General features: G+C 42.7%; 1 protein-coding gene across 3 annotated transcripts in view; it reads left to right on the top strand.

The window, feature by feature from the left end:
- Window positions 1-1940: 1940 nt before the first annotated feature.
- Window positions 1941-18387, top strand: part of CTNND2 (catenin delta 2) — an 886119-nt gene continuing 869672 nt past the window's right edge. The window contains exon 1 of one of the 3 annotated variants that reach the window (XM_064479567.1): window positions 1941-2150. Coding sequence is in view for 2 of the 3 variants with exons in the window: in XM_064479565.1 (XP_064335635.1) it covers window positions 2114-2150 (37 nt within the window). In the remaining variant the exon portion in view is untranslated. The remainder of the gene's footprint in view (window positions 2151-18387) is intronic. The other 2 variants (XM_064479565.1, XM_064479566.1) reach the window with 2 other exon arrangements.

Below are 18387 nucleotides of genomic sequence, written 5' to 3'. Positions count from 1 at the left end.
CGAGGTGCGACCAAGCCTATCACGGCAGGAGCAGCCCCAACGGAGGAGGATGAATAATGAACATTTGCACCGTTGTGAAAAGTCCTTGCTTAATCTGCTGCTTTTTGCATTTATTTCTACGTGTTTAACCTGTCTAAACTTTCCTCCTTTGCTCTTCCTTCAAATTATATTTTAACTTCCTCCGAAGTATAATAGAGGATAGCCCCGGATAAATATTCAAGGCATTTAACTTTGCTGGATAATCTCTTCTGACATAAAAGAGAAGCACTTGGCTACTGAGAATCACCAGCCCCTCGAATCCCTCTGATTACAATTTCCTCACGCTGTCATGCTTATTGTGTCTCAGACACCAGCTCTGGGGAGGGGAGAAGTGGGGAAAATACCACCTTAGTCTGGGATCTGCAGGGTCAGGGATGGTGAGCCGTGGCATCATTAGGAAGGGCATTGCCCTGGTCCCCGGGCACGCCCCGCTCTGCCCGCCCAAGGCTTGTAATTGCGGTAGGGTCGAGACCCGTCACGACTTCCCAAACAGAGGGACACGGGTGAAGGCCCAGAGGACTTCTCTGGCACAAGACAAGGGTCTTGTTTTCTAACAAGACTTTTCACTGTTCCCTGCTGTATTTCACAGCAAGGGAGGCATAGAGAGGTCCCCATGGAGTCAGTGAGCTGTCAAACCAGGAGGTGACACAGAAAACTCATCTGAAAATGACGAGAACAATGCAGGGGGTATAGGAAGACTATGGGGGAAGGAACAAGTGAGGGTTTTCATCTTAGCCTGGGAGAGGAGGAAGGGGAGGAGGAAGGGGAGGAGGAAGAGAAGGTGACAGAGGTGCAGCAGTTGGAAAAGAGAAGAGGGGGCGCTGGAGGAGGAGGGGAACTTAGCGTTGTGCTCAAGTTCCAGACTAGACAAGGGTCTTTCTTGCAGGAAGTTTACATACATTTCAGATACAAAACCAGGGGCATTCCGTTTAAGGAGAAAGTCTCTCCACCCGCGAAAAGCACGTTAAATCTAAGCACTGGGAGTGACGGTGAGAATGGACAGACGCTGTTTGGGAAGACCAGAGATGGATGTCCTGCCTTCTTTGCTCTAGAACCACAGGATTTGAGAGGCCCCACCTGTACCCAGCAGCAGGTACATTTAGCCTGCCGCCTGCCCCAAAGCGCACACACGCTAGCTTAGAAGCCCCTCCACCCCTGCCCTTTGTTTGCAGGCTGACATCTGCCCGACCACAATAAACTGCCAGCATCTTGCAAGTAAATGAAGGAACCAGCCCTTTGAGGGCCGGTCCAGCCCAGGGTTCCAGGCTTTCCTCCGGTCCTTTCCAGCTTTCTCCTGGTTCGCGAGCATCCACCCATCTGAGGGCCGGGGTGTGCGTTCCCCAGGATGCTCGGCCCTCTCCCAGCCCGCGGCCTCCTCCCCTCTCTCCTGCTGCTGCCGCTGCTGCCGCGAAAACCAGGAGAAGTGGAATGCGCACGGCGAAGCGCGGCGCTCTGGCGGCGGCACTGGGCATGCTCGGCACCCAGGGCAGGTTTGGGCGGCGGGGCGGACGCTCCCTCACTAGCCGGGCGCCCGAGCCGGCCGCCGAGGCATAGGTGGAGGCTGAGGCAGCCGCGCGCCGCGGGAGGAGCCTCGCCCTCGGCGGCGGCGGCGGCGGCGGCGGCGGCGGCACAGGTGGCGCGGGCCGCGCGCGGGGCGCAGCACGGGAGCGCTCGGCGCCGGGAGCCGCGGCGGCCCCAGGCTCGCGCCCGCGGCGGCACCCGGCCGAGCGGAGCGGCGGGCGCGGCGGCGGCGGCGGCCCCCGGAGCCCGCAGGAGCCCGCAAGAGCCCCGAGCCCGCGGAGCCCGCGGAGCCCGCGGAAGCCGGGCAGGGGGCGCTGCGCTCGCTGCGCTCGGCGGGGCCGCCGGGCCGGGCGCCGCGCACTCGCGTCGGGAGCCGCCTCTCCCCCGCGGCGCTCGCCCCTGCTCCCCGCCGGCATCACTTGTCCCGCGGCCGCGCTCAGACAACAAAAGCGGAAGATGCTGCAGTTGGGCAAGGTCAGGACCTTGCCCTGAAGCAGGGCGGCGGCGCGCACGCCTTTCGCTGGACTGAGGAGCTGTCGCTGGTGGCGGGTGCATGTTCACGAGGAGGCAATCGGGGGCCGCGCCGTTCGGTGAGTTGCCTGCGCCGGGCTGCTGGGGCCAGGCGCATCCTCCTCAGCGTCGTCCTCCTCCTCGCCCTCCTCCTCGCCGCCAGTGGGGGTTGGTCCTCGGCTCCCGGCCGGCGGGCGGCGGTGGCGGTGGCGGTGGCGGCGGCGGCTGCTGCGCGGTCCTGCCAGTCCGGGGGAGGACCGCGGACGCGCCGGGTCCCCTCTCGGAAGACGGCTCTGCCTGGAACGTGGGCCGGGGTTAGTGCCTTTCTTGGAGAGGTTACCAAGTGTCTTCTCTGCGTTCTCCCCCTCCCTGCCACCCATCTCCCCCGGAGGAGGCGTATATAGGGCAACACCAACAATACTGCTCCCCGCCACCCTCCAGAACATACCCGTTGCATTCATGACGTCCCTAATGTACGGGAGAAGGCGGATGGGGGTGGGGAGGACTTCCCTCCAGTCTTTTGCCCTTATGTTCAATGTCATTACGATGTTTGGCTAGAACAAAATGGAAATACTTAGTCATATGCGTCCATGGCTGTTTCTTCACTCTCCCGCGGCTCGCCAGACCCGGGGCCCCTTTGGTCTATATTTAGCTGTTTCAGAGGAAGCGTTTTCAGCTTGATTCACAGGTTTCGGGGGCTTCTGAGTCCTGACAATAGATAGCGAGGCTCCGGAAAGCGCCGCCTGAAACCCAGGTTTGGAACCCGGTGCATGTGCGTGGGAGGTTGCGATGCGATTATTTGGGTGATCCGTAATTAATGGCCGAAAGCAAAGCTGCTTTTCTTTTTTGCCGACCTTCCTCTTATTCTGGTGTGTAATGTGTTTGCATCGATTGCTGCTCAGCTGGCTCCAGCCACCACGTTCAGAATTAAGTCACTAGAGAGATGGTGCAGCTTCCCTTGTCTGTGTGGTAGGAAAACAGTCTGAGAGATTTTGGGATGTGTGTGTGGTTCCCACAATGAGCAGTTAGTTCTAAAAATGCCTAAAGTTGTGCTTCGCTGTAAATGTTGGGGTGGTGCAGAGTGTGGAAAAAGAAAAAGGAGGGCAGGTTGTGGTTCCAAGGTGTTTTTTTCCCTCTTGCGTGCGTCAGTTGAACCGATCTGATTTGCTTTGGCTCTGAAAGGTGTTTTTAACATGCTTGCCTAACGTTTCCAAGCAAATATGTTGGTTTAGAAAATGGATATGTTATAACCACAGTATCAGGCTTGATACACATCTATTTTCACTTTTAGGAACTATGTGGCAGGTATTTAAGATGCTTGGAATTTTCTGCAGCGACTTGCGTGAAAAGAGGGAGGTGCTGAAACTACCTAAGAGTTATCTCATTGTGCATCCTTCCATCAGCAGCTTTAAAGTCTCATCAGCTACTGACGGTGGTTCAGTTCATCTCTTTGCTGTTAGTAGTTCACCTACAGGATTAAAAGGCTTTGGAGCTGCACCACTTTTAAATTCCCTTGGGAAAGTGCTGTGACTCATAAAATTACAGGGCTGAACCTGTGCATGGTTCTGGGGGCTCTCTCAAGGGGAAGTATGACAGATCGGGGGACGGGCGTCCTCAGATACGGACTCGGTGCTTTAGTCTGCCGTAAAATCTCTTTGCCACACGCAGAATCCATTTTTAATGTTTTGGGGAAAGTGTTAAGCGGCATCGTCACCGGTCTGTGCGGGCCACAGGGCTTGGATGAAGATGATTGCGTTTGGAGTTAGATGCAGAAATTTGGGAGGCCTGTGATTATGCAGCTAACAAGTCGGCGTCACGGAGAGACTAGCGAGGGCTGTGTGGCTCGAGTTAACTGAAGAGTGTGGTCAGTTTTACCAGTATTGCTATGCTTTCCCCTTATTCACATTCAGAGAACTTTCTAACAGCACTTGGAATATACTCTTGTGCTTGTTGCATTGTTCTAATGTCAGATTTCTTGCAAAAAGAGGCAATAGGAGAAGTAGACATTCATTTGCTTCTTTTGACTTTTTCTTTTGAATCTACTCTTTCCGTTATAAACAGAATTCTTAAAGGACTTGTAGATGCTACTTGGTGCCTGTGTGTGTACGTCAGGGCAGACGGTGGGTGTGGGCAAAGCTACGTGTATTGGATGTGTGAGTTTTATGTTATATTATGGCTTGAAAGTGATAGCACTTGATTGAATGGCAATTGCAGTGAGCACCGGAGGTTGCTGCTCTAATAAAATTGTCATCGTCTTGTGGAAAGGAGTTACTTCATTTGGTGTCTGTTTGTGTAGTTCTATGACCTAATCATTATAGATGTCACTAATGTTTTCATTGTTCGTAATAAAAGTCACGCACTGTCACATTACAGTATTTCCATCAACTTCGCATCTTTCGAGATAGAACACGAGCCAATTCTTTCTCCACTGAAATAGTTCATCAAAGAGAAGCATGGAATTCAAATGATAGTAGCTGGAAAGTGCAATTTAGAATTTTGTTAAATAACTTAAAAGGATAATATCACATTCATAGTGACCCCTAAAATTACAAATGAAGTTATGGTATTCTGTACTTTTGACAGATAAGTGAATATGCAGTCCTCTCCCTGACAGTGCTATGGAACTTGCTAGTTTCTGCTGTGCTTTTCCACGGTTCTCTTTTATATGGTATGCTTTTATGTGGAATTGTTGAAGAGTTCTCCTGAGTAATTTCATCACGGTGTCCTTATGTAAGAAATTAAAGTTACATTTAAAATAACTTACTGTAATTTGTTCATAAAGTCAGATATAGTTTATATAGGCCAGTGTATCTGGTTGTAACAAGGCAATTGAACTAAAATAGGAATTACTGGCATTTTGAGCTGCCAAGAGTATTCTTTTTTTTTTCTTTCTTGCTTTTCCTGATGATTATCCTCAGAAGATATGAATACTCATTATGGTTGTTTCTCTGTGTGAACTTTAATTTAGCTAGTGGAGAATTGGTTATGCTGGGATTACTATTCCTAAAAGCTTTTATTTTTCATAAAGGTTTTTATTTTTAAAAGATGCTACATTCTTGAGAGTGCTTAAACTTGAACACCATAATTCAGAAGTTGACCAAATACCGAGAGAAGATGAGCAGGTATTTTTAAATCCAGTACTTCCATTGAAGCTGTGGTACAGTGGCTCTTTGCTTGCGGAAATACACCTGTAGGTCAAATTCTTCAGTTGGCTTCCATGATGGTTTACATCAACCATATTCTAAAGGTGTTCTCAGAGCTTTGGTACCTTGATGACTTTGTGATAAATGTTACGTGGCTGTGGATGAAAAGTTTTTTGGGGCTAAAACAGTTCATGATACTTGTTGCTGACTTTAAGTTTATCTGATTATATGCCAAAGCAACAGCTTTTTATATTAATGGAAAATATTAAACATGTCATAGATAAATAATTTCTTTCACATTCTCTGCCAATCTAGCCTACTGATTAATAAACTGCCTGGTTGGCTTTAATGAATGCAATTATATTCACAAACAGTTCTTCAACACAGGAGACTCATGGAAATATTTTATCATACTGTTCTTCTAGGCCATTAAAAATGTTAAAACTCATAACAAACGTGTGTAGTTATGACACCCCCAGTTGTTTATCTTTTGATCACATAGCAGCTGAGCGTAATTTCAAGCTCAGGATCATGGTTAATTGATTTGTAGGAAATGTCTTAGCTGTATTAGGATATTGAAGTTAGACTCTGTATCAATTAGTTTTTGACAAATTGCAAATAATGACTGAATAAGTGAAATAGTGCTTCCTAGAATGCCTCTCCTGTGTCCCTTGGTAAGATTCCTGAAAAGTTATCTGTGAAATGAATGACATATATTGAAACCTATTATTCCATTAACTGTCATTTCAGGGCAGAAATATATCTGTAGAGGAAAAACTTGGGTTTTGCCCAAGAATGAATATATATGCATATTTCATATTTTTAAATATTTAATACATTTATATGTAATGTTAGGATATATATCCCAGTGTAATGCTGTTTTGGATTCTGCTTTGGATGGATGCAGAGATGAGAGAAGCACCGGCTTTGAATGGATCCCAGCTTTGCCTCTGTTAAGCCTGTGTGTCCTTGGCCATTTATATGAGCCTGTTTTGACCTCAGTTTTTTCAGCTGTAAAATGGGTATGACAAATAAAGATGTACTCTAAAATAAATTTAAAAAATAAGCTGAATGAGTCACAAGGATGAAATGTATATAGTCAATAATAATGAAGTATCTTTGCATGGTTTATCTTATTTTATTTTATTTTTTGTGTGTGGGGGAGGTAATTAACTTTATTTATTTATTTATTTATTTATTGGAGGAGGTACGGGGGATTGAACCCAGGACCTTGTGCATGCTAACCCATGCACTCTACCACTTGAGCTGTACCCAACCCCCAGCTTGGTTTACTTTAAAAGAATGAGTACAGTAAGAAAGTCTGAAAAGATTGGTTTCAGGAAAAAGGAAGGAAGTGCATAAGTGCCTTGTAATGATAAATATTTGTACAAACACGAGAGATCTATATCTACATATTAAGAGGAGTACTTCGGCTTCACTTATGTCTTACTAAATATGTTATAAAAGCCACCACTATCTCTAACAAAGGCTATTAAATAGATACATTCTCCCCCACTCCTACTGTATTATTACTTTATTATGTAGATTTCCATATAAAATGTTTTCTACTCTGCAACATGCCACTCATTTACATATTAAAATATATAATGGTTGAGATAAAAGAGAAGCCCTTTGTATCTCCCAGCAGCATTATTAAAAAAACAGATTCGAATCTAACAGTCAGAAATTGCAAACCTTTGATACTCCCTATTAGTGTTACATTATTCACCTAAGATCACGTTTTCTACGAAGCTGAATAATGTAGAAAGAATATTATAGACAGTTTTATAAGCATCACTCTCTGTGAAGTCAAATATTAAACAGCTGCTCTTTTTAGAACCACAGAGCCCTGAACCACAATATTGTTGTGCCAAAGAAAACAGAAACTGAAACAGCTAAATTTATTACTTAAAGAGAAGACCCACCCCACCCCCAATTAAATTCAAGTTCTTGGGAAAAAAACATGTGCGTTCATTGGTACCTTTTCAAAAATAAACGGTCATCTTCACTTGCCCTTTCACTCTTAGTTGCTTCAGTGAAGTGCCCAGCCCCTACAAGGTAACACTCAGATCTTCAACATAATTATAACAATAATAACGCTTGGATGCATCTTAGAAATTGTTACAGATTGTGACCTATAGAACAGGAGACTAACTTATCTTCAGTCAGGAAAACATTTTGGCAATAAATGTGGGCATTTATATTTAAATTTATATGTTATTGTGGGAACTTCTAATTATAAGTTACCAGAGTAAAACACATGTTATAATAAAAGAACTTTCTGGTTTGGGGACCAAAGTAAGCAGGTGAGCCCATTATGTTTGGTTAAATAACTGTCAGTGTCAAAATTTCTCTAAGTTTGAAATAATATAAAATGTATTTGTAAATAGGGTATTTAGTTTATAGCATTCGATGATGGGGAACAGTTAATTCTATCATTGACATTTGTTATTATATTTATCCTGCATAGGTGAAGACTGGAGTTTTTTCATTAGTGACCTTTTTTTGTGTGATGTCATTATCACAACTGTCATTAAATGATTGATTTGATGTACATGTATTAAGGAAAATGCATTTTGTACACGTTTTAAATAATTTATTCTTTTGGTTTAGAAGCATCTTCATAATCGTATAGTGCTTATTGTAATCTTTTCTTATTTAAATATGCCACGACATAAATCACAGGCAGGTATATGTTTACCTTCAGTCAAAAAATGTGCAGAAATTTGGATTGATGGTGCCTTTAAGGAACTGGATAGATATCAATCCTCCTTTCCAACCCTCCCTGACAAAAGGTGGGATGTCGGAAGGAAAAAAAGATAAAGAAGTGGCCACCATGGGGGGAAATGTCCATTTTGATTAGCTGCTGTGATGTCAGAGGACGTCCCAGGACCTCAGCCTCCCTCCCTTCCTATCCCCCCTCCCCTCACCCCCCCCCCCCCACCAAGGGACAGAGCTGCCTCTGAGCCCCAGAGCCCAAGCCTTGCCCTCTGCAGGCAGCAGGGTCTCCAGAGGAAGGAAGGAGCTGGCCACGCTGCCGCCTTTATTCTTCAAAGGCAGAGGAAGCAAAGGGCAGGGAGAGGCCAGAGTGTTACATTAATTAGGTTCCCTTCACCTGGAAGGAAATAGTGCAAGTAGGGAAGAAGCGTTCCTCATTGACAGAATTATAAAGAATTCTGGTTGTAGAATTCCGGATATAGTAGCTTTAAAGGAGTTTGCTTTGCTGAGCTCTTCAAATATTTTATGGTATTTTGACACGATATCAGGAATTACCAGGGGAGTATCTAAAGCCCTGTCTGATTTATAGAGAATATGGTCCATGAGATTCAGCTGATTTATATATTGCCAACTTAAAAATAACTCATTTCTTCCCAACTCCCCACGTTAGACTTTGACTGCCAGTAATTAAATGGCCCCGTAAGCGGTGACAACTGAGCATAAAAAAGACAGTGTCAAAATCTGACTTCCCTAACTACATAAAAATGATGATCTATGCTGGCTATTATCCATGGAACTTTCTACCTCAGTGTGGATAATTAGAGTTTGGCTGTTGTTAATGTTTTAACTTTGAGTAAGAGCAGTAGTGGACACCATCAAAACAAAACTGAATTACCAAATAGATGTGATGTTTGCTTTGACTCCGAGCATGACTACTCAACCTAAAAAAAAAAAAAAAAAAAAAAAAGGCTCACTTCTTAAACTCTATTTTATTCTTCTCTCTCAAATATTTTATTTGGACTTTCAAACATCAGAGTAACATAGCGGTCATTACCTTCAGTAACACAGAATAATTTAATTTCCAGGAAGAGCAGTTTCTTTGGCAGCAAACCAAGTCTTCCAAATATAAAAGAGCCACAATCCAGTCTCTTGTCTCTAGTACTTTCTTCACTGAACATGGCATTTTTGGAATCTCCAGTTGAGGAGGTGGAGGAGTTCTCCAGAAAGGCAGACACGTGAAATGGGCATCGTGTAGATGGTCTCAGAGACAGTAGGGTTCATGTCACATTTACCCAGGACGTGAAGGGTGGTCCAGGAAGCCTGGGGCTTGTAGTGTTCAGATCAAACTGTTTGGCTTGAGTCAGGTTGGAACAGGTAACACTGAAAAGGTCCTCAGGTAGCACATTTTCTTTACTAAACACCTACGGATTCATCCAGAGAGAGCCTCTTTCAAGCTAAATCGCTTTCCATATTGATTGTAATACCCAGTTCTTGTTCATCAGGATTCATACTACATGAAAAATCTTAGAATAAAACTAGTATATAGTTAAATGCGTGTACTTGTATAGACATACAATGGCACCTCTGTCCAAGAGAATATTGTGTAGCTGTGAGTTATCTTTTTAAAGAATAGTTGATTATATAGGAAGTATTCATGGCACTGAAGTTAAGAAGAAAATAAAGCAAAAAACTGTACTGAATATGACACCCAGCATACACACCCACTCACGTTGCCATGCAAACACAAGAACATAGTATTTATGGCAGAGTTTCAAGTGTTTTGTTCTTTGTATATTATCTTTCCACTAAATAGATCATAGTTTGATATAGAATATATCACCACACAGGGAAAAAAATCATGCCTTTACATTTTTGAAAAGGGTATGATCTATTTGCTTTGGAATACGTTTCATTCATTAGCTGAACACCTGACTGAAAGTTAACAGGCTTCGTTCTTCGTGGAGTGTATCTTGTGTATATTCTGATCATTGCCACACCTATATTTTCTCTGCTTTTAAATTTGAGAGATGTATTGAGTAGTTTTATCAAGTTGCTGTCTTCTTGAGAACTCTGTAGCACAGTAGTGAAATATTTTTCTCTTTTTCAAATAAACCTTTGTAATTTTTTCTGGTTTCAAAAATAACGCACTATCATTAAAAATTTGGACAGTGGAGAATTGACTCAAAGAAGCTAAGGTTCATGCATGATCGGAAGCCCCTGAAATGAGTGAGTATGTTTGCAGCAGAAATGCGAATCTGTACCCATCTTCAAGTTTAGAAGAGTCCTCTGTTTTGTTACCTTTTAGCATGTAAGACAGCTTTTCTCATAGAGTTAGTTTTCATTTTTAGTGTCTGTTTTCCATACCTTTCTATAACATCAGTCACTTAAACAACTTGCTGTTTTGGGAGCTGGGTGGCATTTTCATTTGGGGGTGGTATAATATGATACTGTGATTAAAGCTAAATCGTTTTCTTCAGGTTATTTTCTCTGGATTACTTCCTAGAACTGGATGTTTTCAAGGCTGTAGATACATGCTGTCAAATTGTCCTCCAGAAAGTTTCTATAATTTATATTTCTTCAGGGAAGGCAGGAGTGTGCCGGTTTCCCCATGATCTTGGTAACACTGGGTGTTATAGTTAAAAACAAAACAAAACAACAAATTCCAATTAAATAGGAGAAATACTGTGTTTTCCTTCATTTAATTCGCTTCTCACTGAATATGGCTGAGGTTGAATACCATGTAAGTTTTCGACGAACTCCTAATTCTTTGGTGAATGATGTTTTTGTATCTCCTGCACGTTTCTCAGTTGGTCCGTTTGCCGTGCTCTTGATTGGTATTATTTGTCTGTGGCAGTTACCTTACCCTTTGCCATGTTTTACCAGTTTATCCCTCATTTGATCAATTCTTATTTGTAAAGCAGAATTCTAAAGCTTGTAGTTCAGTATGTCCCCATTTCTCGGTGGGATTTCTTCTTTAAGGAGACGCTCTGTTGCTCCCTGATTCCGTGTGTCCCGGTAGTAAAGGCGCTGGTGGACCACATGGAGGGATGGCTTCGTGGTTGTATCTCAACAGGACGGTGTTCACAGCTCAGCGCTTTCTTTCTTTCTTTTTTTTTTTTTTTCAGCATGTGGATAAGCTACTTCTGAGTGTCATAGTTGATGGAGGGGAGGTAATGATCCTTCTGTCTTCAGGTGGTTATGTGGACAAACTCAGAGAGTACAGACCTAAAATACATAGCAGAGAACCTGGTCTACCGGTGCCCCTCTTTAATAGCTTTAGCTATTTCTACTGTTAAATGCTAACCAGGACGCATCTTCTTGAATTCTGGCCTCTGCTGCCCCCACGTGCAGCTTAATTACTGACGTGCCTGCACAGGCTCGGGGACGTCTGTGCGAGAGGCAGGGTGTTTGCGACAATCTGGGGCTCACCGGTGGGAGCTCTGCTGGGTGTGCAGCCTTCACTTCTCTGTGTGGTTCAGGTGCGTTGGGAAGAGTAAGTCAGGATGCCCCTCTCAGGAAATCATGGCTTTCTACGTCACACATACGGGTGCGTAGATATCTACGTGCATCATCTTCACGGTCATAGAGGACCATGCTTCTCCTCGCCCCTGCCCCATACTGGTAGTCTGTCCCTTTTTATCATTGATCCTAAAATCCTCAGACAGTAGTTGGCACATGGTGAACACTCAGTTAATCATTGTGAGCTATACGTACACTTTTATTTTCATTGTCAGAAGTGATTCGTGAACTCAGAATTGTTTGCTTTGGTTGGTGTTGGCTACTGGGCACTGCGGCTCTGGAAGGAGGACTGGATGCAAGTTCTGAGTCCCGGCATCCAGATGATGCTTGGTGCCAGCTTTCTCTTGTGACCTTGTGGCTGGGCCTATTTTGATTTTTTCCCTCATAGTGATCAAAACTCACGGAGATTTTGTGAATGTGATATGATAATTCGTATGAAAATGCTTTAGAAGGCCTAACCATAACAAGCATTTACGTATAAAATATACTTCCTAGAACTTTTGACATGCTTCAAAAAAATAGGGCAATTTTTTTTTTTTTTTTTTTTTTTGCGTGAGTTGGAATCAAAAGATTTTCCTGTCTGTAAGACTAAGTCTCCAACCTCCATCACTCATAGGGTTAAAAATGCCATTTCTCTAATGGTCTTAGTTTCCATGCCATTCATTGGATGTTGCCTAAAGGAAGCGTTCTCCTTCATCCATCAGTGGAAGTAATTTCTGTTATTTCTTTATACGACTTCAAAAATTGTATGTTAGACCAAATTGGCTCCAAAAAAAAAAGTTCCCTCTGTTTTTTTTCTGTTTTGCACAGATATTTGCTGCTCAAAAGGGAAGCTGGAAGAAGCCCTATGTTCCGCAGAGATTGAAGTCTGTAGACATGTCCCCAGAATATTATTTTCTCTCCTGGTGGGCTGCCGAGTCTGGCGCCTGGAAGGCTTCATCAGAACAGTTTTAGAAGTGTGAACCGTAGCTGGCTTCCATTTTTTGAGCATGTTTCCTTAAATACTTGGAACACAATTTCAGAGAATTCTTATCACTGTAACTGTAGGCTGCCAATAGGAAGACATCATGTGTAAGTTACAGGGGGGAATAAACCTTTCGTATGTTCCCTGTTCTAATAACTTTTGAAGGAAGAGGAGTTAATATGCCTCACTGAGAATGTGTATTAGTGAGTATCAAAGTTTTAGGCACTCAGGAGGAGATGCTAATTACGGTTTTACTCGCTGTTTATAGCAGTTTCACATATGGCTCTTTTTTCTTATAAATCTAAAACCTTCTTTCTGCAACTGAGGGCAAGTGGCATGACAAATTGTATAGGGATTTCATATTTCCTGTGTCAGCAATTGAGAGGATTCTTGGAATCCTTTTAGCTTGTACATAGGAAGCCTAGAAAGACGTAAAGTGTCCGGGGGAGGGGCCAGAGGATGGTAGGGGGAAATTGACCCTTGGTGACATCCCATCTTCCTCCACAAATACAGCTTGTGGACCCTTAGGATTGAGTATGTTCTGGAGAGCTTCAATAGATGGGATGCGAGTTTGGTCAACACCTGGGAAGAAGTGTGGACATTTTAAGCAAGAAGGAGCAGGCAGCTAAATTAGTTTTAACGGGCTGGTCAATGGTCATTGATTAATCCATTCAGTCAGCAGACTGGGCTGAATATGAGTTTTGAAGAAGCAGTAAGTTATAAAATACTGGCAAACAGCATGTTATTCCAGAGCCAGAGAATCTGCCCCTCTTTGAGTAGTTTAGCCATTTTCTCTAGTTGAAGAGTGGCTACTACTGTCCTTTTCAAACTTGGATTTCAGATTCAGGTGGCCATGCTGCCCGGTTTCCCATCACATCTCTGAAATCCCTCCCTTGCTCGTGTGTGCCTGTTCTGTTTAAAATGCATCCATTGCTACTCGGCCTCAAGATCTTTCAGTGCTCAACAGAAATACTTTCCATTTACACAGTGTAATAATATGAGTTAATGTGGCTTCCCGGCGGCCCAGACAATTATGCAGTTTATAATAGCGGTGATACCTGCAGACTGGCAGGGGATACAGACCTGCCAGTGGGACAGCTGGGGGACAGCCTGATCAAGTGCTCTCTTGGGTTGAACAGGGTGTGGGAGGAAATGTAAGCAATTATTCCTTTGAGTTTTACAGCATGTTAGTCTTTACAAGTGCTTTCCCATATTTTATCTTTTGAAAGTGAGGATAAGAATTTCGAAAGCAACATAACAGATTTTGGAACCAAGAGTAGATTTTTCTCATTTTCGCTTAGTCTCAGAAGATCCTTAGGTGACTTGTATCTGAGTTTAAATACACATGCTGTTCTTGCAGCTGTGCGTCATTTTAGCTCTTCGGGATGTGGCGGGTTCAAGGTTCAGTGGCTTGAAGAAATTTTTAGCTCTGACTCAGAGAAGATGCTCTTAAACTCAGAGTTGGTGTCACAGTTTCTCTCAGTGTCTTAACGTTATGCTTACCCAGCTCTGTTTGGTGCCTATTGTTTTTTCTTCTTAACTTTTTAGAACAAATTGCTTTGTGGGCTGTCAGGGAAAATTATATTTCTTATTTGTCATACCTTATTAGTTTTCAATATATATGCCCGTGATTTACTTAAAAAAGCTACTCGTGTGCTACAGGAGTAATTTCAGTCTTTCTGCTGTGTGTTTTTCATGTAAGTAGATCATTGTTACCTACACATTTGCTGCTAATGTATCTTTGAAGATAGGTCTCACTGGGCATCTGGCAAAAGGTAAGGCTGCTTCTACATTCATTTTGAGGCATTGAGCAGGACGGTCAAGGCAGGCAGTTCAGCCCAGTATATCCACGTGGTACTCAACCCTTCACAGTGATATCCTTGGCACGTGGGAAAGTTTGCCGTGATCATAGCAAGAAGCTAAGCTGCACATACATATTAAGCTAAAAATATAGATGCAAAGTAAGATTTCAAGTACTGGGATGTGCGGATGTGCAGTGTTATAGAGGATATCATGACGTCAGAGGAGTCTGTGAAGTTGTTTGCAGATCACCAGGAGAAGACGGTAGAACATTGTGACAGCTGATCAATAGACTCTCCTGTAATGTTAAGTGGGTAATTGAGTACCTTTTGCTAAGTGGCAAAAATTCTGCCTCATCCAAAAGTGAGAACACGCCTGTCCCCACAGCCATGGAAGTTGGGGACCACATGTCTGGGGGCATGCTTGTTGTGATGGTGCAGCCTGGCTCTGGGAGGACTTCACTAAATGAAAACATTGTAAGAGACCGTCTTAGTCTGCTTTGGCTGCCACTGGGTGGCTTAAACAACAGACATTTATTTCACAGTTCTGATGACTGTGAAGTCCAAGGTCAAGGTGCAGCCAACTCAGTTCCTGGTGAGGGCTGTCTTCCTGCCTTGAAGACAGCTGCCCTCTTTCCGTGTCTTCACGTGGCCTTTCCTTGGTGCAAGCATCTCTCTCTCTCTCTCTCTTTCTTATAAAGCCACTAATCCCTTTGTGAGAACCTCATCCTCATGACCTCACCTGACCCCAGTTACCTTCCAAAGGCCCCACCTCTGTTTAGCATCATGTTAGCAGTTAGGGCAGCAATGTGTGCATTTTGGGGAGACACAAACATTCATCCCTAATAGAAGCTGCAAGGCAAAATCAGCAACGTCCCAGTGCTGAGGAAGGCAGATTTGGGGTGTTCGGTATTGAATTAATCCCTAAATGAGTAAGAATTACTGATGGATAATATGGGTCACTCTTTAAGGTATTTTAAATTATTCTTTGGTAAACATACAATGTTTTGCCTTGATTTAGAAAATGTATAGAATGTGACATGCAGAATGATGCTCTAGGTGGAAGGCCTGGAGACACGTTTCTGTATAACCAACTTCGGGTATTCCAGATTCTTTTTATAGACGTTTTTTCAAAATTGCATGGCTGCTTCTCACCTTGGTTGAACTCTCGCTTCTTATCACGCTGATCCCAGGCCACCATCCTCTCTCACCAGGAATTCGGCAGTTGGCCACTGGGCAGCCACCCTCCCTTCGCTCTGCTTCCCTGCAGCTGGTGACCCCCTCACTGCCTGAGGGGGTCCCTATACATCCACTCGCATCTTGTCTTTGCATAGAACCCAGGCAGTGACAAACAGGAAGAAATCCAGCCTCTTCCTGTCTTGTCCCAGCTCCCTCTCTCTCCCTACTCCTGGTTGTTTAGGCTGTAGTCTCTCTGGCCATCTTTCTGCCTCTCCTGATCTTCTTGCTAAAGCTGATCCCCTCTCAGTTTCCCTCCTCACAATTAACCTGTCTGATCTTCTTTACAACATGTATGAGAACCAGAAATCATCTCACTTATTTATTGGTTTGCAAGTTTATTTTCATGTCTGGTCCCATTTGAATGCAACCTTCTTGAAGGTTGGTCGTTAAAATGACTTTGAAATTCATCCTGGAGGGAGGGTATAGTTCAGTGGTAGAGTGTGTGCTTAGCATGCCTGAGGTCCTGGCTTCAATTCCCAGCACCTCCATTATAAAAAAAAGTTCATCCTGTACTGATGTAGTGCAAATAGGAACTCACAATTATTAATGCACACCTGTCTTCAATGCAGATGTCTTATGGAGGATAAATTTTTAATGCATAATAATCATTGAATCCTATCACAGATATGTGTTGAAAGAGGAAGATGAGATAGAAGACAGATAGTCTATCCCTGAAAGGATGTCAGTGATCAATATGACAATTAGTAAGAGCTTCTGTGTTTCCACGTGCAAGTCTAATGTAATGCTTTCGCCTGTCAAGTCAGCTGTTGTGTGATTTCCTGGCATCTTCATGCATACCAGGGTGTTTTTTAAAGGCAGGTTATCTCATAGTAAATGGAACACCAATATGTCAGGAATTTTACAGCAGGAGGATGTTAAACTTACTTTCAGAACAAAAAACAATAGTTGTCATCTCAAAGACAAGTAGTGAACTATGAAACAGGGAAATGTTGATTTAGATGAGAACTTTCAGGATATTCTTTTATCAAGACATTGTTAAGTACAGCTGCATCATGGCAGAGTTGGGAATAATTATCATGTGCAGTGATCAGGAGAAGATTTATCTTTTTAAGGTGAACTTATTACATTTCCTATTATAATTAAATTGAAGATATACCATCTATGATTTGAAATATTGTCAACTGAAAGGAAAATCAAGTATTTTAAATGACAATAAAATTATCCAAATGCTAATCTTGGCATAAGACCTTGAATGATGTATGTTGGAAATTTTGTGATTTGTTTTATTATAGAGAATAAATGTTAATGTGTCAGGGATGTGGAGTTTTTTTTTTAATGCTAAATAATAAAATATCAGAAGCCAGTTTATGTGACTTCAAGAGTGGTATTTTAGTGGCTTCCTGTTGGCTTTTATTTCATCTCATACAAGAAGTGCCTATATCTCAATGTTACTATTAACAGAAAAAGAAATATTTGCTTTTATAAACTTTCATATCTCATGTTCGGACTCTGCCATCAAAAAATCCCCTTTTTATTTAAATTAGCTATGCCTTTTGTCAAATTATGACTTTAAAATGTAACACCTGCAAATAGAAAATGCTTTAAGTTATAAAACCAGTATCCCTGGGTTGAGGAGGGTCCTCGTATGTGACGAGAGTGTTTTAAGGTGGTTTCCTTTGATGTTTAAATTGTTGCTAATTCACTCAAATAATAATGTGAATTAAGTTGTTTCTTTCTTAGAGCATTGTATTGGCTTTACATTTCTTGAGTCTTTAGCTTTTGAATATGTCTGTAAATCCTGTGTTAAAAGCACTGACACAGTCGAGTCTTGGAGAGCATTTTGAGGGTTTGTAACTGGAGGTGCGTCATCAGTGTGCATGCCCAGATGCCAGGCACCTCGTGAGCCTGGCGGAGGGCTGTTCTGGCCCTTCTCACAGTATTAATTGCACCGTTGACGTTTGAATGCTGTCTCTTAATTTCAGTACTTGGCGTCCAGTTTTACACAAAGAGGGAAGTGGGACCTTCAGCTGGTTGTTTACCAAGGGTAGTATGTGGTTTGAAAAGGTGTTTAAGAGTCATTCTGAGATTTTGAAAAATACAGATTGTGGCCTACATCACTATATTGTTGCAGGTATAAAGTAGGACTACGTGAAATCACTGACAGGCAACTCAATTTGACCTGTGAAAATGGCAGTTGAAACGTAATCGTTAATTTCATTAATTGAGGAGCTAATTAGTAACTGCAAAATAACGTTTATGAATTTTTCCCCTTGAAATTCACCATTTGGTGAATTAATAACAAAGAAGAGATTCAAATTCTCTTGTGTTTTAAAGTCCTGAGGGAGATATGCCAAGTCTTGGGTCATGGGGGAACCATTGATTGGATTAAGGTTGGCAGGGCTGGAAAGAATTAAGTCCCTGAGAAACTTCCAGAGCTGTCAGCTGGTATGTTTGGCCCTGGGGGGGGTGGGCTGTAGCTGTCACTCTGCTACAGCTACTCTTATCCCCATCGCCATTCTGGTTTTTTTTTTTTTTTTAGCCTAGCTATATAAGTTTGTGCCTTTGGTCTTTAAGCTATATAGGATTTATTTGATGGATAAATAAATGTAATGTTCTAATAGTTTCATGAGACCTTTCTAAGTTTCAGAGATTTCTTGCTTTTGCTCTTTAAAATGTCATGTGATCATTTCATATGATGTTAAAATCCGTATTAAAATACCATTCATGTATATAATTGAAGCGTCTGAGTCTTGTCCAAACGTTCAGGCTGGATATGTTGATAATGCTAAGCTGGGGATATAGATTGGCCGATACAAACTGCTATGTACAGAATAGATAAACAACAAGGTCCTGCTGTATATAGTACAGGGAGCTAGATTCAATGGCTTGTAACCTGTAAGGAAAAAGAACATGAATCACTACTCTGTATACCAGAAATGAATACAGTGTGAATCAAAAAATATGTATATGTATT

Source organism: Camelus dromedarius, chromosome 3 (assembly GCF_036321535.1).
Source record: "Camelus dromedarius isolate mCamDro1 chromosome 3, mCamDro1.pat, whole genome shotgun sequence".
Classification (NCBI taxonomy): domain Eukaryota; kingdom Metazoa; phylum Chordata; class Mammalia; order Artiodactyla; family Camelidae; genus Camelus; species Camelus dromedarius.
This window is presented reverse-complemented; position numbering and strand designations above follow the sequence as displayed.